At 51.8% G+C, this 21,685-nt stretch overlaps 1 protein-coding gene across 2 annotated transcripts in view; it reads left to right on the forward strand.

Moving 5' to 3' along the window:
- The window catches only part of Zc3h7b (zinc finger CCCH-type containing 7B), a 59,889-nt gene extending 42,489 nt beyond the window's left edge, over positions 1 to 17,400 (forward strand). For both annotated transcript variants that reach the window (XM_076556398.1, XM_076556397.1), the window contains exons 15-23: positions 1,118 to 1,218; positions 2,153 to 2,334; positions 5,407 to 5,492; positions 13,131 to 13,264; positions 13,421 to 13,526; positions 13,638 to 13,746; positions 13,972 to 14,105; positions 14,232 to 14,395; positions 14,722 to 17,400. In XM_076556398.1, coding sequence (XP_076412513.1) covers positions 1,118 to 1,218; positions 2,153 to 2,334; positions 5,407 to 5,492; positions 13,131 to 13,264; positions 13,421 to 13,526; positions 13,638 to 13,746; positions 13,972 to 14,105; positions 14,232 to 14,395; positions 14,722 to 14,977 — 1,272 coding nt within the window. In that variant the 3' untranslated portion in view covers positions 14,978 to 17,400. The remainder of the gene's footprint in view (positions 1 to 1,117; positions 1,219 to 2,152; positions 2,335 to 5,406; positions 5,493 to 13,130; positions 13,265 to 13,420; positions 13,527 to 13,637; positions 13,747 to 13,971; positions 14,106 to 14,231; positions 14,396 to 14,721) is intronic.
- The last annotated feature ends 4,285 nt before the right edge of the window (positions 17,401 to 21,685 follow it).

A 21,685-nucleotide genomic window follows, 5' to 3' on the forward strand; every position in this document is an offset into this window, starting at 1 on the left:
CATTTATTGGTGATGCTAGGGTTTGAGGTGAGGTGGAGCCTGAGGGCCATATGGCCAAGTCAACCTGAGCTGCAAGCCCCAGAGCCCAGGCCCACCTCCCAGGACCAGCCACCACTGGCAATCTTTAGGGCCATGCTTCCTGGGGCCAGGTAGACCTAGAATCTTGTCCAGTGTGGTCCCCAAATGGGTATAGTGAATTTAGCCTTAGCTGAGGTGTCTAGAGCAAGGTGTCCATGGCCTGCCTTTCCACATCTTCCTCCGCATGTGTTCCAATTTGGCTGTGCCTGCTCTGCTTCCAGCCAGTGACCCAGCTATACCATCCCTCCCAAATTTCTGCATTTTTCCCAGGCCAGCTCTGATCCCAGTAGCTCCATTGAGCTTTCCAAGTGTTAAGGTTTTTGGGGTTTTTTTGAGGGGGTATTGAGACAAGGTCTCACTAGCCCTGGCTGGCCTGGAATTTGCTATGTAGACCAGGTTAGTATTAAACTCACAGAGACCCACCTGTCTGTACTTCCGAGCACTGGGATTAAAGGTGTGCACCCCCATGACCACCAGCCTTCCCCAGTCTCGAGAGTACACTTGGCTCTGTAGCTCGTTGAAGGTGGAGACAGTGTCATGTTCATCTTTGAGAAGTAAGGGCCTGGGTAGAGGGGTTTGGTGAGGCCCGGCCCACCCCGATCTGCTGATCTTTCGAGCAGATAGACCTGTACTGTCTTTCCTTAGGGAAGAGTTGGCTTGGCAATCATAGCTCACGGCCGTAAGACAGGAGCTCCTGAACTCATGTCTGTCATTTTGTGACCTGCATAGTGAGCCTGTGGGATAAAGGAGGTTAATTATTCACAGCTGCAGTTGAGGAAACTGAGACTCAAGGGCGTGGAGTAACCCCTGCCCCAGGCACTGGAGCTGTGTGACCCGAGGGATGAAAAAGGAGAGCTGAGGTCCAGGGCACCTGTGGGCCAGAGACCTGAGGTTCCCAGAGCCTGGGTTATCTTCCCCCTACCTAAGACAGGGCCTGCAGGAACCGGTTGTCTTTGCCCAGATAGCCATGCGGAGTTCTAGCCCATCCCCTCCCCAAGTGGCCTTGTGAAGGCCCCAGCCCATCCCTCTCCCTGGACAGATCTGCTTCGACAGTAAGCCCCGGATCATCAGCAAAGGCACCAAGGACTCCCCATCAGTGTGCTCCAACCTGGCTGCCAAGCACAGCTTCTACAATAACAAGTGAGTCCTGCAGCTGGGCACTGGGCCAGACAAGGCTGGGGAGGGGGGATGGTCCTTGACAGATAAGGAAAGGCCTGGGCCACAAAGGGACAGAACGGCGACACATCCACCCATAAAGGGCAGGAACCACGTGTGTTGAACACCTACCGTCTTCCAGCGTTGTCTTGGGTATCTAATGGTCTCAGCAGCCCTTTGGGGAGGGAGCTACTGCCCCCCTTGTACAGAAGAAGAAAGCTGAGGCTTGGGAACAGCTTGGTCAGCAGGCAGATGTGGCCCGCTGATTGGTGACTCCAACCAGCACCTTGTGTTGTCATGGTTTCAGTGTCAGACGGGATGGGAGGAGCTGGGTCCTCCATTGCCGTTTCTCTTTCCAGTTCTCTGCTCTGCCCCATCGTTCGTGATGGAGTCAGGCCCCGCGTTAGGCGGTCCCGGGTTTACATCCCAGCCTGGCCAGGGATGGCTGTGGGTTGGAGCGCCAGCCCCTGCCGCCTTGGGTTTCCTCTTCTCGGAGAGTAGTGATGTTCTCATCTTGTTGGGTTTCACTGAAGTCCAGTGAGTTCCCCCACCCAGAGAAAGTGCCTCATTATCATCCTCCTGGGTGTAATTTCTCCTTCTACTCCCGGGCACTCCCTTCCCCCGACCTGGTGACAGGTGGGATGAGACACCTCGACCTGGGGACAGTTGCACGCTGCTCTGGCCCCAGAGGTCTGTGATGGGGTACACGTGACACAGAGCTGGGACTAGAGTCTTGAGTGTAGGATCCCCTTTCTTCCTCTGCCACCCACATTCTGAGATGGGTGCCCAGGAGCAGGCTCTGAGAAGGCTCTCCCCCCAGATTTGCTTGGCACTGGAGGGGTAGCCCCACTGCAAGGATGGAGGGCAGAGGGTGTTGGGGACCACAGTCGGCGTCACGCGCGTCCCGTATGCCCACCAGGTGCCTGGTGCACATCGTCCGTTCCACCTCTCTCAAGTACTCCAAGATCCGTCAGTTCCAGGAGCACTTCCAGTTCGACGTGTGCCGCCATGAGGTGCGCTACGGCTGCCTCCGAGAGGACAGCTGCCACTTCGCCCACAGCTTCATTGAGCTCAAGGTCTGGCTGCTGCAGCAGTACTCAGGTGAGGGACAGGCAGAGCAGGCGAAGCACCAGGCTTGGAATTGGCTGGGACCGAACAGGCCGGGGCCTGGTGGCCAGTGGTCAGGACCTCAGGGGAATTCAGAAGCAGGTGGTTCCTGAGGGCTTCCTGGAGGAGCTAGGAACCCTGGATGTTACAGGGGAGGCAGAACTCTGCTCACAGGGTGCTTGCTGCGGGGTCTCTCCCTATCCGGACCCTGCCTGGGAACATGCCAAGATAGAGATGGAAAAAGAGTGAGTGAGGCTCGGAGCCTGGTAGACTCAGACCTTGAACCCTAACCCTGCTCCAGCAACTCCGCCTGCTGCCCGGGGAATGGCCAATATGGCATCTCTGCCTGAGCCTCCTTCTGTTGGTCCAGCAAGTGGATTTTCAGATGTTCACATATCCATCAGTCTAACTGCTTTACACCCTCTCTGGGTCAGGGTACCCAGCCATGCACTAATCAAAGCCCTCACTCCTGAGGACTGACATGGAGCCAGACAGGCAGTGTACAAGCGAGAACCAAATCCTAGGTTCCATCACACCTAGGATGCATATTCTTCTCTACTGCCTGTTATAATACTTTTTTTTTTTAAAGATTTATTTATTTATTATGTACACAGAAGAGGGCGCCAGGTCTCATTACAGATGGTTGTGAGCCACCATGTGGGTGCTGGGAATTGAACTCAGGACCTCTGGAAGAGCAGTCAGTGCTCTTAACCTCTGAGCTATCTCTCCAGCCCCTGTTATAATACTTTTGTTAGCATTATTTGGTACCATGACGGAGCAGATAGATACTGTACACAGACAGTCAGTATCCACTTAGACTCTAAGTCTTCTCCGGAGTCAGTAGTGTTTTTTGGGTTTTGGTTGCTGTGTTTTCTTTGTTTTGTCTTTTTTTTTTTTTTTTCCCCATGACAGGATTTCTCTGTGTAGCCCTGGCTGTCCTGGAACTCACTCTGTAGACCAGGCTGGCCTTGAACTCAGAGATCCGCCTGCCTCTGCCTCTTGAATGCTGGGATTAAAGGTATGCGCCACCGACGCCCAGCAGAGTCAAGTGTTTTGACTTGAGTTGTGGACCATTGATGTGTGGAAGCCGAGCAATGGGAGAGGGATGGAGAAAAGTGTTTCCAGTGAGGCGGTGAGAACCGGCCTGTCTAGGGAAGGGCAGGGAATGCTCCAGGTAGCAAAGGACTTGAGGCAGAAGGTTATCTCAGGAGGTAAAGCAGTGAATGGAGGTGGGATAGAGTTAAGACACAAGGCTCCCAGTGTGTGAGAATCTCTTGGCCATAAATAGGAATATGGTCACATGCTGCATTGATATTTTAGTCAATGGTGGGCCAAAGGACAGTGGCCCCACAATGTTATAATGGGGATGAAGAGTGCAATGAATTATAATGAATGAACAACACTGTTCCTAGTTCGTGGATTTGCTATACTATATCATAATTGTTAGGGTGTATTCCTAGTTGAAATTAAAAAAAAAAAACAAAATTAAAAATGCTGACTGTGTAGCCAAGAGATGACTCACAGGATAAGATGTATGCCACCAAGTATGACCTGAGTGCAATCCCCGGACCCACATGGTAGAAAGAGAAAACCAACTCCTGCAAGGTGTCCTCTGATGCCCACACACCTGCCTGCACCACATACACACCAAAGAAATAAATGTAGTAAGATGATTGCTTTTAAAACCCTGGCCTGTGATGCTGGTGCAGCCTCATCCTGTTTACAGTTCAAAGTACTGCGCATCTCCAAAAAGCCCATCATTAATATGACATGGGACTGCAGTTGGCATTACTCTAATTTATTATTATTATTATTATTATTATTTTTTTTTTTTTTTTTTTTTTTTTTTTTGGTTTTTCGAGACAGGGTTTCTCTGTGTAGCTTTGCGTCTTTCCTGGAGCTCACTTGGTAGTCCAGGCTGGCCTCGAACTCACAGAGATCCGCCTAGCTCTGCCTCCCGAGTGCTGGGATTAAAGGCGTGCGCCACCACCGCCCAGCTGGCATTACTCTAAATTTGCTGTGCAAGGCCAGGAGGGGTTTTAGGTGAAATGGAGTTTCAGGGTCTGACCAGTGGTTTGTTTCTAAGCCACGCTAGCTGCTTGGTGGAGAATAGAGGACCTAGGGCGTCGGTGGAGACGTGGAGACGCCAGGGAGGATGTACCTCACACCAGGGGGTGGGGGTGGAGGTGCCAGGAGGGGTCGGATTCTGGGTGTACTTTGAGGTGGAGCCAGCAAGATTTGTTGACGGGCCAGATGCGAAGTTACAAGCAGAAGGTTATATCAAGGTCAGTGCTGCCATTATGGTACCTAGTAGACTAGGGTTTCGTATTCTGAGAAGAGGGGGTGTGTAGGAGGAGCACGTTTTGGGGCGCTAATATCAGGGTTCTGTGTGGGGTGTAGGTTCCAAACGGTCTTCTTGGACCTCAAGGAGGGATATTGAGTGGGCAGCCAGATGTGGCAGGCTGTAAGTCCAAAGGACACGTGGGGTGTGGATTTGCGTTTGGGGGTTACCAGTAAGAAGGTGATGTCAAGTGTGGCATGTGGCCCCGGGTAAGCAGGGAATGGAGAGTGGCCGCAGAATGATGAGGCAGATGACTGGAGGGGCTGCAGGCCGGGGAGGGAGGCTTCAGGAAGGCATCAGCTGGGCCTGGAAGGCAAGTAAGGATCTGATTGGTACTTTGGGGCCATCATGCTGGGACATTTGCCTTTTGCGGGTTGGCAGTGAAGAGCCATGTACCTTGTGCTTTGGCGAGCCCTAGAGACCAGTGGCCTTGGGGCTGCCAAGCAGGATTTTGCTTGAGCCCCCGGTGAGAAAGGCAGAGGCTTCAGGAAGAGCTGAGCAGCTGGATCTGGGAATGGGACCCTGGCTTGGGAGTCAGGGAACTTTCTTCCTATGATACAGATGAACAAACAGGCCCAGAGAAGATGAGCTTTTTCCCGGGGTCCTGAGTCTTATGTGGCGGGGCTGGCTGGGTGGGACTCCTCTGCTTGGGCCTCGTCCCAGCATCCCCAGAGTGCTGTGTCTCACCCTTTGCCAAGCCGTGTGTTTTCTTCCACCCTCCACAGGCATGACCCACGAAGACATCGTTCAGGAATCCAAGAAATACTGGCAACAGATGGAAGCCCATGCAGGGAAGGCCTGCGGCAGCTTGGTAAGGCCCTGGGACTGGCATGGGGTTAAGGGTGGGCACCACGGGAGTTGTCCGTTTCCTTTTCCTGTGATGTGTGACCTAGCAAGTTGTGCTCTTTTCTGTATTCGCAGAGTTCACGTGTTACTGCTTGCTTTGTTATCAGTGTGTGTGTGTGTGTGTGTGTGTATGTGATTTTCCTATGTGCAGGTATGTATTTTCATAAACATACACATTTATATTCATAAATATGCACATTGTTTCTGGGGGGGTTTCTGTTTTGAACATCTGGGAATAAGTGCAGATAGTTATCCTCTTACCTCTGACCACTTTAAAAAGGTATTTTGGGGCTGGAGAGATGACTCGGCAGTTAAGAGAACTTGCTGCTCTTCCAGAAAGCCACGTTTGATTCCCAGCACCCACATAGTGACTCACAATATCTCTAACTCTAGTGCCCTGGAATCTAATACCCTCTTCTGGCCCCTGTGGGCAACACACACACACACACACACACACACACACACACACACACACACACAGAGGCAAAACACCCATACACATAAAATAATAACTTTTAAAAAAAATTGTAGAGGGCTGAAGAGATGGCTCAGAGGTTAAGAGCACTGGCTGCTCTTCCAGAGGACCCAGGTTCAATTCCCAGTGCCCACATGGCCGCTCACAAACTGTCTGTAACTCCAGTTCTAGGAGATCTGACATCCTCACACCAATGCACATAAAATAAAATTAAATTATTTTTTTTTTAAAAATTGTAGGGAGCTGGAGAGATGGCTCAGAGGTTAAGAGCACTGGCTGTTCTTCCAGAGGTCCTGAGTTCAATTCCCAGCAACTACATGGTGGTTCACAACCATCTGTAATAAAATCTGGTGCCCTCTTCTGGCATGTAGGCACACATGCAGACAGAACATTGTATACATAATTTTAAAAAATTGTAATGAGGGTACCTTTTTATAGCCACAGTACCCATATAACACCAGAAAATTAATAGAAAGAACACTGCCATTCAGATTCTGTCCCTAAATTTTAGGTGACACCCTGTTCCATTGGCATCTTTTTCATGTCCTTTAATTTAGAATGCCTCCTTCATGGGTCTTTGTCTTCATGACGGACATGTTCAAAACCTCTGGTTTTACAGATAATCCTTCCTGTGGGGTGGGGCGCCTGTTTCCTCAGGCCATGGGCTCAGCTTACACATCAGCAGACATGTCATCTCAAGCTATCCCATTAGTGGTGATAACTGTGAGAGTCTGACTAAGGTTCCCCTGCTGTGAAGATTCCTGCACCTACAAAATTATCTTTTTCTCTATGTAATTAGTTACAACTTCCTGGATCAATAGGGCATGGTGGCACATGCCTATCACCCCAGCACTTGGAAGGTGAGGCAGGAGAATTAGGAATTGAAGGCCAGCCTCGGCTACTTAGTGAGTTTGAGGTTAGCTTGGGCTGTGTGATAGACTATCTAACCTGACCCCCTGCTCCTCAAAAAAGCCTCTTGGAGATGCCTTGAGTCCGTGTGAATGTCTGTGTCAGCTCAGGGTGGTTGGTACCCACGGATGGTGGTGTTGCTTCTCTCCTGGTCTTCACTGTGGTCCGACTGTGTGAGCCTCGGACACAGGACCCCACCCATACCATTCCCACCATCCAACCCCCCTTGGATTCTTCATCATAAGGCCCTGCCCGCCATCTCCTGCATGGCTGTGAGGCTTACAGGAGCTGGCCCCATTCTCAGCATGCTGAGGGATGGGCCTGTGGCTCACTCATGAGGGATGATCCTGTCCCCTAGGCCAGACCAGTCTGTTGTCAACTTGAAGGAAACCTGGGCTTCTGAACTCCTTATGGGGCCAGGCTGAGTGGGGGTAGAGGGGGGATCCAAGCTGAGGGGAGGAGCCGTTAGGGCTCCCTGCTCCCTGGGTCTTCCCTTTCTAGCCTTTGTATCACGCCCCCCCCTCCTCCTCTCTTCTCCTCCTCCTCCTTTCTCTCTGTCTCTGTCTCTCTGTCTCTGTCTCTCTCCAGAAATGAGCTCACCCTGGACTATAGGATTTCTGGTGGTTAGACAAAAGCCAGCACTCCTCAGGAACTTATGAAACTGGTCCCCTCCACCAAAAGGAGTCGTTCCCTTACCTCTGGCAGAAGGGACATATGGCTACCTGCGGCACCTATCAGCATAGCAAAGCGCATGCTGGGCTCCCGGCTCCTTCAGTATCACAAGGACCTGCTGCACATTTCAAAGTCCATGCTAGCATATTAACCCTTCTCACCTCCTCCCTACCCTAAACTCCCTCCAGCTCATGACTTCCCTCCCCAGCTGCTCATTCTCCTTAGAACCCTGCTAGTCTCCTTCCTCTCCCCACCTCTGTCTCCTCTCTTCTTTCTCTCTCTCTCCCTCCCTCTCTCTATTTCTCTCTCTCTCTCTCTCACTGCCTCTGTCTCTTATTTTTTATTTCTTTGAGATGGATCTTGGTACAGTCAGAGCTGGCCTTGAACTCAGGACCCCATTGCCTCAGCCTCTCAAGTGTGGAGATTATACCCGACTGCCCGTTTTTCTTTCTCTTCTGACTCCCTGCATCTCTCTCGTTCTTTTTGCTCCTGGCCAGGAGCCCAGCAGGGACACTGTGATGGGCTCAGGTGGGTCCTTGTGGGTAGTCTTCTAAAGACAGCCCCGAGTCCTGGTCCCCTCCGTTCTTCCTCATCCTCTTCTCCTGACCAGTGGTCAGTCCTTCCAGGGCCACCCAGGGTCAAGGTGTGTGCCTCTCTGGCTGATGGTGCTTCACCCCTCCCCTACTGCCAAGACTCCACCCTGCCTATTCAGGACACCCCCAGGCCTAGCTCAGGAACCAGACACCCGTGTCCAACTCAGCTGGCCCAGGCATGAGCTCTTGCCTGCTTGCCATCTAGGAGTAAAGGCAGGGGGCCACCAGGGCAGGTACTTGGGCCCAGTGCCTCTGGCTTACCATGCCATCCCCTGAAGAAGCACAGAAGCACTTACTTAGGAGGTGAGGATTTGCTCTGAGCTGCCTCTGCTCGGTCAGATGTAAATGTTCCCTGCCCTGGGCAGTGCCTGAGGGAACCAGCAAGAGACATATCCACCTGCTAGTCTGGAGAAATGAAGGGCTGCCCCTGGACAGATGGGGAGTCTAGCAACAGAAGGGACAGAAGACAGCTGGAACAAGTTAGCCAAGGCTACCTCTCATTCCCCACTCTGTCCTGGGCACAGAAGAGCAGCTCTTGCCTACAGAGTAAAGGCTAGGGCAAAAGGTCAGGAAGAATTGTGGGAAAGGAGCCTCAGAGACTAGCTGGACACTGCCCTGGAAGAGGGTCCTGAATCCAAGACTGTCTGTCCTGCTGCCCAAGGCCAACTTCCCACCTCTGAACTCCTGCTCTCTACAGACCGAGCACTCAAAACTGGTTGGTCAGACAAGGTACTTGAGCCATGGAGAGTGGCAGCTTTGTCATAGGAAAGCTGCAGGAGGGCCCCCTGCAGCCTGAGCTGAGTGTGTGGTGATACACACATGTATGTGCAGGGGAGCACACCAGTGTGGACAGGCCAAAGGAGGGACCAGGCATCCTCTATCACTGCCTTACCCTTCAGGCAGCAAAGTCTCTTGCTGACCCTAGGGCTTCCACTTTTTGGCTAGCCTAGTCCCCAGCTACATCCTGTCTCTGCACCACTCAGAGCTGGGGTTACAGGCACATGCCGGACCCCACCTGGATTTTACTGAGGTGCTGGGAACCAAACTGCGGTCTCCATGCTTATGCGGTGAACACTGTTACGTACTGAGCTATCCCTCCAGCACTTGAGCTGAATTTTGAAAGACAATTTTTAGGATAAGTTGCATGAAACCCAGAGGAAGGGCATTCCAGGTAGAGGACAGCATGTGACAGGTTCGGTCACTTCCTCTTTTTGGCTTGTTTTCCCATGAGTAGTTTTTATGCAGCACAGATATGTGGGTCTACAAGACGGGCATATAAATCAAACTTTTGTTGTTTAAGAAAGAGTCTCACTATGTGTAGCCCAGTATTTCCTGGGACTGACTTTGTAACCTACTCAAAGTCTCTTAACTTGTCGTAATCCTCCTGCTTCCTAAATGATAGGATTACCAGCATAAGCTACCATACCTGGCTATAAATTAAACATTTACTAATGCTAGGTCATAAAGAAATGTGTTTTAAAATGATTTTTTTGGTATTTATATAATTTTATTGTTTATTAAATTGAAAGAAAATATTAAGCCAGGCAGTGGTGGCGCACGCCTTTAATCCCAGCACCTGGGAGGCAGAGGCAGGTGAATCTCTGTGAGTTCGAGGCCAGCCTGATCTACAGAGTGAGTTCCAGGACAGGCTCCAAAAGCTACACAGAGAAACCCTGTCTCAACCCCCCCCCCAAAAAAAAAGAAAAGAAAATATTAATGAGATGGACATGCTTGTTTAATTTACATAAAGACCTAAGTATTGGCTGAAGAGTTGGAACTACAGAATGTGGAGACAGCACTTCTTGGAACTGATCAATATTTGGTTTTTGTAGTTGTCAATGATGAGAACATCACTGTGCATAAATATGTAGTACACAATGGCAGGAGTCTGTTTAGAACCATGTCCGAATTGTTGGAAATTCAATACTAACCCACACCAAAATTTATTCAATAATTAAAAAAAAAATCTCAAATGAGAGCTGGAAACTCAAATGATTCAGCTCGTTAAGAGTGCTTGCTGAGTGCTGGAGAGATGGCTCAGTGGTTAAGAGCACCGACTGCTCTTCCAGAGGTCCTGAGTTCAAGTCCCAGCAACCACATGGTGGCTCACAACCATCTGTAACGAGATCTGGTGCCCTCTTCTGCATACATAATAAATAAATAAATTAATTAAAAAAAAAAAAAAAGAGCCAGGTGGTGGTGGCGCACGCCTTTAATCCCAGCACTTGGGAGGCAGAGCCAGGCGGATCTCTGTGAGTTCAAGGCCAGCCTGGGCTACCAAGTGAGTTCCAGGAAAGGCGCAAAGCTACACAGAGAAACCCTGTCTTGAAAAACCCAAAAAAAAAAAAAAAGAAAAAAAGAAAAGAAAAGAGTGCTTGCTGATAGCTGGGTGGTGGTGGCGCACACCTTTAATCCCAGCACTTGGGAGGCAATGCCAGGTGAATGTCTGAGTTCGAGGCCAGCCTGGGCTACAGAGTGCATTCCGGGACAGCACACAGAGAAACCCTGTGGTAACAACAACAACAAAATAGAGCGTCTGCTGCTTTTGCAGACGACCCAGGTTTGGTTCCCAGTACTCACTCAGGCAGCTCACAGTTGTCTGTAACAACAGTTCCAGGCTATCTAATGGTCTCTGACCTCCAAGGGCACCTGCATTACAGGCACATGACATACATAAACTCCCAAAGACACGCACACGTGCACACACGCCCATGCCTTTAAAAAAATGAAGCTCAAGTGAGCAACTCCACAGCAATAGTTTCAAATCTCTCTCTCTCTCTCTCTCTCTCTCTCTCTCTCTCTCTCTCTCTCTCTCTCTCCCTCCCTCCCTCCCTCCCTCCCCCCCCCTCTCTCTCAATGCTATGATGAAACACCACAACCAAAAGCAACTTGGAGAGGAAAGGGCTTATTTGGCTTATATATCCTGAGTCACCGTCCACTGGGGAAAGCCAAGGCAGGAACCCAAGAAGGACAGGGACCTGGAGGCAGGAGCTGATGCAGAGGCCATGGAGGACTGCTGATTACTAGCTTGTTCATCATAGCTTGCTTAGTCTGCTTTATTATAGAACCCAGGGCCACCAGCCCAAAGATGGTACCACCCACAATGGGCTAGGCCATCCCCCATCAATCACTAGTTAAGAAAATGCCCTCCAGGGTTTACCTACAAAGATTTATTTATTTATTATGTATGACCAGAAGAGGGCACCAGACCTTATTACAGATGGTTGTGGTTGCTGGGAATTGAACTCACGACCTCTGGAAGAGCAGTCGGTGCTCTTAACCTCTAAGCCATTTCTCCAGGCCCCTACAACCCAATCTTACAGAGACATTTCCTCAGTTGAAGTTCCCTCCTCTCAGATGATGACAGCTTGTGTCAAGTTGACATAAAACTAGCCAGCGCAGCCTCAAACTCACAGAAATCCATCTGCCTCTACTGCCCCAGTGCTGGGATAGGCCACCATGCCTGGCAATGAAAAGAAAAAAGATTTATGTTAATTGTGTGTGAGTGTTTTGCCTGCACAGATGTATGTATTGTACACCACATGCATGCCTGTTGCCCACAAAGGTCAGAAGGGGAGAACTAAAGTTGTGGATGGTTGTACGCCACCATGTGGGTGCGGGGAAGATCTTCTCTGAGAACAGGTACTCTCAACCACAGAACCTCTCTGGAGCCCCAACAGCAACTTTTAAAAATCAGACACTGTAACAATGTATCTCAAAGACACAGGAGTTTAGTGCTTCGATGCTGAGAGAGGACAGTAGGAAAAGATTAAAAGCCTTTGTTTTCTGTGGACCATTATTTTCCTAAAGAGCGGGAAGTTTGTATGTACGGTAAGAACACTGCGGTTCATGACATGTAGTAGTCTGGAATCCGCACCGAGGTCGGGCAGTGTGCTGGGTGCTGCAGGCTGAGACACCATGCACGGTGCAGCTTGTTCCTATCAGGTACTCAGATTCAAGGGTTTGGTAAGGGGGCATGACGGAACAAGAGAGTGTGCTGACAGACACACCCCAAATTCCTTGCACGTTTGATGTTGAATTAATTTCTGGTGGTTGTGTATTCTGGTTTATGATAGGTTTCAGTATTGCCAAATTTTCCAGAGCTCCCGAGTTCAGTTCTCTGACCCTGGATGGGTTTTGACCACATGTTAAGGAGCTATCGTGATTAAGAGAACACACTGCTCTTGCAAAGGGCCTGAGTTTGGTTCCCAGCCCCCATGTCAACAGCTCACACTACCTGTAATTCTAGTTCCGGGGGAATCTAATCAATGCCTCTGGCCTGCAAGGGCACACACCCACACACGTGCACAAACCCATATATATATATATACTTAATTTCAAAATAAAATAGGCTGGGAAGCCAGATGTGGTGGCGCACACCTTTAATCCCAGCACTCAGGAGGCAGAGGCAAGTGGATCTCTGTGAGTTTGAAGTCAGCCTGGTCTACAGAGTGAGTTCCAGGACAGCCAGGGCTACACAGAGAAACCCTGTCTTGGAAAAAAAAAAAAAAAAAATAGGGCTGGGATGATAGAGCATGTGCCTTGAATCCCAACACTCATGAAACAAGCTGAGGGATCTCTGTGAGTTCAACTCCAGTTTGGTCTCCACAGCAAGTTCCAGAACAGCCAGTGATACATAGTGAGACCCTGTCTAAAAATAAATAAATAAATTTAAAATAAATCTTTAAAGGGAGAAGCTATTCTATGCAGTAGTTGCATAAAACAGGCTTCTAAAAAGTAAAGCTCAGTAAAGGCCAGCTGGGGAGGGCAGAAAGAGACCCTGGCTCGGGATCCCTACCGCATCAGGTTCCTCTACTCAGAACTCAGAGGGCCCTGTCTGTCATCAGAACCGGGCAGTTGACCAGCTGATTTAAGACGTGGTGGTCTTAGGCTCCCAGAGCCCTAAGGCCTGGTGGCTCTGGCGTCATCAACCCACTCTCCGGTCTTCCAATAGGGTGCCCCAAGGACACACGGGCCCAGCACCTTTGACTTGCAGATGAAGTTTGTGTGTGGTCAGTGCTGGAGGAACGGGCAGGTGGTGGAGCCAGACAAGGACCTCAAGTATTGCAGTGCCAAGGCCCGGCATTGGTGAGCAGGCACGGGGCAAGATGGGCGACTCCTAGCGCACCGTGGGGGAGGAGGCCAAGACTTGGGAGACCAGGGCCCTGAGAAAGGAAAGAAGGTCTCCTAACGCTAAGGCTTCCTCTCTGATTCTCCCCAATGACTCTCATCTTTGACCTACAGCTGGACCAAGGAGAGGCGGGTCCTTCTGGTGATGTCCAAAGCCAAGAGGAAATGGGTGTCGGTGAGGCCACTGCCATCCATTCGAAACTTTCCACAGCAATACGATGTGAGCACTTGAGGGGTGGGCAGTACATGAAGTTGTCGGCCTTGGGAGGCTCTAACTGGCCGATGATGTGGCCTTGTGGGACTCAGCAGGCTTTCCTTTGCCCGCCCACAGCTCTGCATCCATGCCCAGAACGGCCGCAAGTGCCAGTATGTGGGGAACTGTTCCTTCGCACACAGCCCTGAGGAGAGGGACATGTGGACCTTCATGAAGGAGAACAAGAGTAAGTGACAGACTTGTCCTTCATCGCCTCATTTCCAACACCTCCTGAATGCCTGCTGGGGTCTTCCCCAGACTCAGCAGGCCCTGCCCGACTCTGGGCTTCCTGTGAGTGACTAGTCTCAGGCCCGGCAGCAGGCCTAAGATGTCTGTGCCTCCCAAGTCCAGAAGGGATCATGGGGAGAGTGGACGGGGAAGCCCCCTCACCAGGCGCTCTGTCCCCTCCCAGTCCTGGACATGCAACAGACCTATGACATGTGGCTGAAGAAACACAACCCGGGCAAGCCAGGAGAAGGGACGCCCCTCAGCTCTCGGGAAGGGGAGAAGCAGATCCAGATGCCCACGGACTATGCCGACATCATGGTAAGCCCTGCTGCCCACATGCTGGGCCAGGGCCAGGTGGGAGGGCCAGCCTGGAGGGGCTGAGTGGGGGGCAGAGCTGCGGAAGGTGGCACCCACAAAACGGTGCTCCCATGACTGTGCCCCCAGATGGGCTACCACTGCTGGCTCTGCGGTAAGAACAGCAACAGCAAGAAGCAGTGGCAACAGCACATCCAATCCGAGAAGCACAAGGAGAAGGTCTTCACCTCCGACAGCGATGCCAGTGGCTGGGCCTTCCGCTTCCCTATGGGCGAGTTCCGGCTCTGTGACAGGTGCTGAGGGAGGGCAGCGTGATGGGGCAGCATGGGGGTGGGGGGGAAGGTAGGAAGAAGGTGGGCCTGAGGGCAGGGGTGATGTGGCCAGCTGCGTGCCCTTGCCTTGTTGTACCTTGGATATGAGTACAGGGTGGCGGGGTGGGCTCAGACCTCTCTCCCCCTCCTTCGCAGCAGGGGTCAGGTCCTAGAGGGTGCTCCTGGGTCGGGGGTTCCCTGAGGAGCTGGGACCAGAGCTGTCTGGGGAGCGGCACGTCTTAGGAAGGTCGAGCGGCCCCAGGCGGGAAGGCGTAGAGCTCAGGCAGTGAGACTTCTGCCCCTCACAGGCTCCAGAAGGGCAAGGCCTGCCCCGACGGGGACAAATGCCGCTGTGCCCACGGACAAGAGGAACTCAATGAGTGGCTGGACCGACGCGAGGTGCTGAAGCAGAAGCTGGCCAAGGCCCGCAAGGACATGCTTCTGTGTCCGCGGGATGACGACTTCGGCAAATACAACTTCCTGCTGCAAGAGGATGGGGACCCCACTGCTGCCACCCCAGGGGCCCCCACTGCTGCAACTGCTACCACCACCACTGGGGAGTAGGGCCAGGTCTCAACTGTGGGCAGAGTTCTGGGGTCGGGGGTGGGCTGGGGACAGAAAGCCTGACAGAATGGCCAGGGCAGGTTAGTTGAGGGCAGGGGACCACCCCATCCGGCAGCCTCCAGTCCCCTGGGTCCCTGTCCATCCTTTCCATCCCCAACACCCCAGGTGTGTGTACCCAAGGGTCCTTGTCCTGTCAAAATGGGGGCAGCCCCTCCCCAAGTTGAGTTTTCCTGGTTGGAGCGGGAGGGGCCTGGCTGACCTCTCCAGCTTCAGCCTACAGCTTTAACTTCCATCTGCTCCTAAAGGGCTGGGGAGCCTAGGGTCCCCACTTGAATCTGCAGCAGGAGGGTCCTGTTCCCTTCCTACCTTCCCCTTCTCCCCTTCCCTGGGGGCCAGATCAGGACACAGCAGAGGGCGGCGGGCAGCGCTGGTTAGCTTCAAATACAGTTGTGAGATGGAGACACTGTACTGGTCACTTACCACCTGGGGCCTCAGTTTTCCTGCTCTGTGAAAGGGGCAAGGGCGAAGGTAGATGATATCTGAGGCTAGACCAAGGGGTCTAGGTGCTCTAACAACCATCCTATGCCCAGCCATCTTTGTGAGCCACTCGTGTAGACGCAGCCCAAACCCTATTTTACAGAAAGGAAAACTGAGGTCTAGCAGGAAGAGTGGTTTGCCCAGGGTCTCCAGCCCTCGGTTTGGTGCAGATCTGGGATGTAAACATTGGTCAAAAGACCCCACCTATTAGCAGCTGGAGCCTCTGGGCTCCTCAGCCGCATGCAGCATGACCTGGGAATTAGGGGAAGGCTGCTGAGGCCAGAGCTGGTCTTGTCGGCATCCTGTGGGGATTTTGTTGGATGAGCAGCAGAAGTTACATTTCCAGGAGTGGTGGGAGAATACAGGCACCGTGAGCTCAGGTTCTGCACAAGGTCCAAAGCATGGGGAGGGTCGGGGGGGGGATGTTGAGAGCAGGGAGGTGACCTGGGATCCATGGGCCACTATGGGACATAGCCTCTCTTTCCTGGGGACCTACTATAGTCTTCTCCAAAAGACCCAAATATACTGTTATGCCTGTCTATCCCAGCCCCACCCTATGCCTAACCCTGCCAGCTGCCTGGGACCCTAGCTGACCCCCAGCCCACGCCCCCACCTACCAAGGTCTCTTACCGTCTAAAGTGTGTGTACACCCCTTCATCCCGCTCCCCATGAGTAGACACAGCCTCCCCTGGCTCCCCCCAAAACATTCCAGAATGCTCCACACCATTGGCATAAGAAGTGGGGCGCCCCCAGAAGGAACCAGAGACTAAGGCTAGCGAGGAGCGGGATGGAGTGAACACTCCTATGTTCCCCGCAGCCAGGGTTGCGGGTAACTCAGTGGTGTGATGATGGGCACCTGGGGCATAAAGGACCCATTCCTCATGGTGCCACTGCCCAGCCTTCTCCAATAACCATGGCATGCACCTTTTCCTCTCCCCTGCCCCCTTTCCGTGCCCTCAGCTGGCCGGCACTGCAGAGTTTGGGTGCTGGCCGTGTGGCTGGAGGGGAGGTGTGACCACATGCAAGGTGAGGGCCGTGGCCGTGAATGTTGATGATGATACTTGTTCTCCCGACCTGTGGTGTTGCAGTCTGTCGTCACCAGCCTCGTTTCTAGTGTGTATATATGTCGCCCCTGTGATGCATATATACACAGGTATTAAATATATCGCTCTATATAATATTATATATGTGTGTGGTATCCAAGGGATCTCTTCTAGTGAGGGCTAAAGATAAAGAATTCAGGGGGGAAAATGCAGACATCCTTGTGAGTTTTGGGATACTGATGAGGTCATCTGGCTATTTAGGAGACTGAGACTGGAGCCATGGCTCAGAGATGATTTGGGCAGAAGGGGCAAGATGGCCCACACCTGGCCCTGCTCTGGCTGCTAGTTTCCCACACATCCATGTCTAGAGGGGAGTACCAGTGTGCTCAGGAAAAGGACATGATTAGTGTTTGTTTCCCACCAGAGAAGGATAAGTCCAGAGTTTTCCTGTTGTTCATCTGCCCAGGGGTCCTTGAGATCTGGGCTCCCCTGCATTCTACACCTGGGTCCCCCCACCCACCCCGCGAGGAGAAAAGAGACAGGGATGACCTGGGGTGGGAGACAACAAAACGTTTTAAATGATGATTATATTTAATGGAAGGCTCAGAGTTGAATCGGTGCCTCGGAGACAGCTCAGAAGACATGGAGTCAGGGCAGTGGGAGTGGATGCTGCATTTCTCAGCTGGGCAGTAATCAATCTAATGGTCCTTTTAAAATGTCTGTATTAAAATTTAAGAATACCACACTTTAATATTAAATATCATAAGGTCTAGTATCTTGATAATAATGTAGATGTTTTAATAACATTTTTTGTCCTTCAAAATAAAACGAGAGAGAAACTTGCTTCCTTTAGCCTTTGTTCTAGAAAACACGTGTGTGCACGTTGACTCTTGTCCCCCAGGTGTTGCTCCTGCTGCTCCCCGCCTACCACATGGACTCAGGGGGCCAGGGCTGCCCAGCACTCCTGGGACAGAGCTGGCCCCGGCTGCCCGTGCCTGGGGCAGACATTCCGCGGGGTGAGGGGCAGTGTCCCTGTGTACACATGGAGGCCCAGCTGACCCAGTTCAGCAGCACCTGGTGAGCAGGGACAAGCTGTGCTCTGTACAAGTGGTCCTAGGAGTCACCCTAGGAGTCCCTGCCAGTTTTCTTGCAGCCTGCCTGCTCATAGCCCTTCCTGTGGGGCTGCCTGGGCCTCTTGCTTTTATCATGTGCCACTCTGGATTCTGTGCCCTTTTCGGGTGTGGCCTGTCCAGGAAGGTAAAGGGTCATGCTTTATAATGTGATCCAGACTGCAACCCTGACCCTCTGTGCCCAAGGAAGATCCAAGGTTACACGGGAAAGTTTCTTTGTCTCTTTTAAAATCTTTGAGACAGAGGATTAATATGCAGCGTGGATGGTACCAGCCTAAACTTTTATCCTGCCCTTTGCTTTCCTGAATGCTGGGCTTATAGGCCTGTGTTACCACGCCCAACAGTTTCCTCAATTTTCAAAGACTGGGCATGTCTCTGATCTCATGGGGGTGTTTTTCAAATTTCCTGAAGTGTGCTCAGCCTAGAGTGAGTGCTCACCAGACAGTCTCACTGTAGAGCCCCTGGCTGGCCTGGGATTCTTTTTTTGTTTTACCCCTCAAGACAAGGTTTTTCTGTGTAGCCCTGGCTGTCCTGAACTCACTCTGTAGACCAGGCTGGCCTCGAACTCAAGAGATCCACCTGCCTCTGCCTCCCCAGGTGCTGGCATTAAAGGTGTGTACCACTATGCCTGGCTGGAATTCTTACTGTAGACCAGGCTAGGCTCAAACCTGCATGGATGACCCTGCCTCTGCCTCCAGAGTGCTAAGATACAAGTGTACCCCACTAGGCCTGGCTTGCCAGTTAAAGTACTGGATAGAGTGGCCAGGGAGCAAAAGTCCTGGACCACTGAATTCCCTGAAGACAGAAGATGCTTGGGCCAGGTATGCAGGAGGTCCTCCAACTAACACATGATGGTATGAAAAGAGGAAGACTTAATCTCAGCACTCAGGAGACAGAGGCAGGCAGATCTCTGAGTTCAAGGTCAGCCTGATCTACAGAGTGAGTTCCAGAACAGCCAGGGCTACACAGAGAAATCCTGTCTTGAAAAACAAAACAAAAAACACAAGCCTGTCCTTGGGCTGGAGGGCAGACACAGGAGCTTGCATTGGGACATTCCTTAAATCCAGGAAATTAAAGAATGAGCAGGAAACCTAAGGGGTTGAGTTAACCCAACTTGAAATCCCCTTTAGTTCTCTTCTGAAGGAAGCATTACCCAGGCAAGCACCCACCTCATGCAGAGCCTTGGGATACAAGACCAACCTACCCAAGAGACTAGTGTCCCCTGAGTCTGCATTCTGATTTTTACATCATAGTCGGTGGGGACTTACTATTCTGCATTCTTCCCTTTTCACTTTATTTCACATCTGTAGTTCCACGTACCATTGAAACTGCATGTTCAGAGCGTCTGATAGTCACGCTGCGGACGACGACCCTGCTGGGCCATGGCTCTGTTTCTGCCCTGGCCTGCGTGACACTTCAGAGGAGCACTCACGTGGCACCAGCTCCTTCTCTCTCTCTCTCTCTCTCTCTCTCTCTCTCTCTCTCTCTCTCTCTCTCTCTCTCTCTCTCTCTCTCTCTCAGGTTGCTCCTTGGGGCAGATGCAAGGCCCACCAAGGACCTGGGGGCAGCTTTGTCCCTCTCCAGGGAAGACCTTTGTGAGCCTGTACTGTAGTCTGCGGGGAAACACCCAGGCCTCAAAGGCTGGCCCGAGCCACTGGACCTGACTAATGGGCGGTAAGTCTGTATTGGCCCCTTCTGACATTGGTTGTGAGCCTGGAAGTTAAATATACCCTGCTGGCCAAGGAGAGAGCAGAAGACCATCGAAGTTCTTAACCGAGTCCTTGGAAGGGTTGACCAGATGGAGGTCACCGCTTGCCTCCAAACAGACGTAGCTGTTGTCACATAAAAACATCTTGTTCGTGAACTGGGGACAATTCCAGTCGGTGAGGAATGAAGGGTAAAGTACAGGGATGGAGTCAGGACATTGATTAAAAACTTAACAGACGGAGTGACTCCTTGTCTCCAGTCCAAGATGGCTGCGTCCATGGCTCGGTTCCTGCGGCCTTTCCTGGCTCGCCAGGGGCTGCGGTCCCGAGGACGCTGCGTGTGCCCCCAGAGCCCAAGGAGAAGCTTCGCTACAGAGAAGCGAGTGCGGAACCTCCTGTATGAACACGCACGTGAGGGCTACAGCGAGCTCCCTTACTTGGACATGGAGTCGGTGTGCGCATGCCCGGAAGCAACGGCGCGCGCCCTGGAGCTCCGCAAGGGGGAGCTGCGGCCGGCCGACCTGCCTGCGATTATCTCCACGTGGCAGGAGTTGAGGCAGCTGCGGGAGCAGATCCGGAGCCTGGAGGCAGAGAAGGCGGCTGTGACAGAGGCCGTGCGGGCCCTGCTGGCCAACCAAGACAGTGACCAAGTGCAGAAGGTAGGGTTCCATGTCGGTTACAGTTCTTCCACTACCGTGACAGCATAATCCAGACAGGGTCAGGAGGTCAGATGAAAAGAACAACAGCTTCCGGGCATGGAGAGGGGCTCAGCAGTTCAGAGCACTGTCTGCTCTTCCAGAGGTCCTGAGTTCCATTCCCAACAACCACATGGTGGCTCACAACCATCTGTAATGAGATCTGATGCCTTCTTCTGGCCTGCAGGGGACTCATACATAAAATATAAATAAATAGAATTAAAAAAAAAAAAAAAAAAAAAAAAAAACTTAACAGACCTAGACCGTCTACCGAGGGCTTTGGACCTTTAAGTCCAGAAACCCTGGACATGTGGACAATCCAAACCCCTGTACACCACCCTTCCAAATGTCTCCAGGTACATATTCAGCCATACGTTCTCCCCACAGCTGCCCTCCTCAGCCACCCTGGTCCAGGAGTCTGCTCATCACTCGTGACGCTGCCAGCTGAACCCCTTGAGTACAAGGCAAGGGGTGTTGGTGTGGACTTTGAGCAACACAACAATTTTCTAGAGTTAAGGCCTCACTAACTCTGTCGAACTATTTGCAAGATCTAGTCTGGTGCCACATGCATGGTGCATTAATCTATCTTCTGTTGCATAGCAGGATGCCCAGGACCAGGTAATTTGTGAAGAATGGAAGCTTACTTGGCTCACAGCTCTGAGGGCTAGAGGTTCAAGAAGCCTGACGGGTCAGCAGCAGCTGGTGAGGGCCCCTTGCTGAATCTACAAGGCAAAAGAGGTGGTGCAAGCTTTCTGGTGCAAATCCACCTTCCCCTCTTTGTTTTTTTAAGATAGGGTCTCTCTGTGACCCTGGACATCTTGGAACTCGCTGCATACACAGGTTGTCAGGCTTGGCAGCAAGTGCCTTTACCCCAAGCCAGACGACCAGCCGAAGTCTTGAACCTTCGATCCTCCTTCTGTGGCCTCCTGATTAACTGTGAGCGAGGTAGTTGGTTTCTAGCTTTGTGTTAAAGCCAGTTTTGCACTAAGCCCAAGTTCTGGGGCCAGGTACCAGCTGCTGCACCGACCCAGCCCGAGTCAGCCCAGGCTGCAACCACAGTGCCACTCAAGCCTCAACGCCAGCTCCCACCTCGTTCTCACCTCGGGTACAGAGCAAAGGGAGACTCGCCAGGGCTCCTGCTGGCCAAAAAAGCAGGAGGGAAGGTTCCCTTTGTGCTCACTAGACAGCCTCTGATGACTGAAAGACACAGCTGTTCAAAACAAAAAGTAACCCAAGTTTTATAAATAGACGTTTGCAGAAAGAAACATTAGAAAGTTAAGTAAGAAATTAAATTCATTATAAGAAGGAATGGGGTTGAGGGGGAAGGGTTGGGGGTAGAAAAGACACTGTTGAAGTATAACTTAGCGGGGTCTGGAGAGGTGGCTCATCTTGGCTGTCTACTTGACCACATCTGGAATCAACTAAAACACACGCAGGACACATGGGAGAGAGTTTATTGACTGATCCTTTGAAGCGGGAAGACCCACCCTAAAACTGGGCCACATCTTCTGGTAGCTTTTTGTCTACTTGCCCTCACTTGTGCTGACAAGTTCATCTACCCTGTTGCTGTGAGGCATCCCTTCAGTCGTACCAGAAC

This window comes from Peromyscus maniculatus, chromosome 20 (genome assembly GCF_049852395.1).
Source record: "Peromyscus maniculatus bairdii isolate BWxNUB_F1_BW_parent chromosome 20, HU_Pman_BW_mat_3.1, whole genome shotgun sequence".
NCBI classification, from domain to species: Eukaryota; Metazoa; Chordata; class Mammalia; order Rodentia; family Cricetidae; genus Peromyscus; species Peromyscus maniculatus.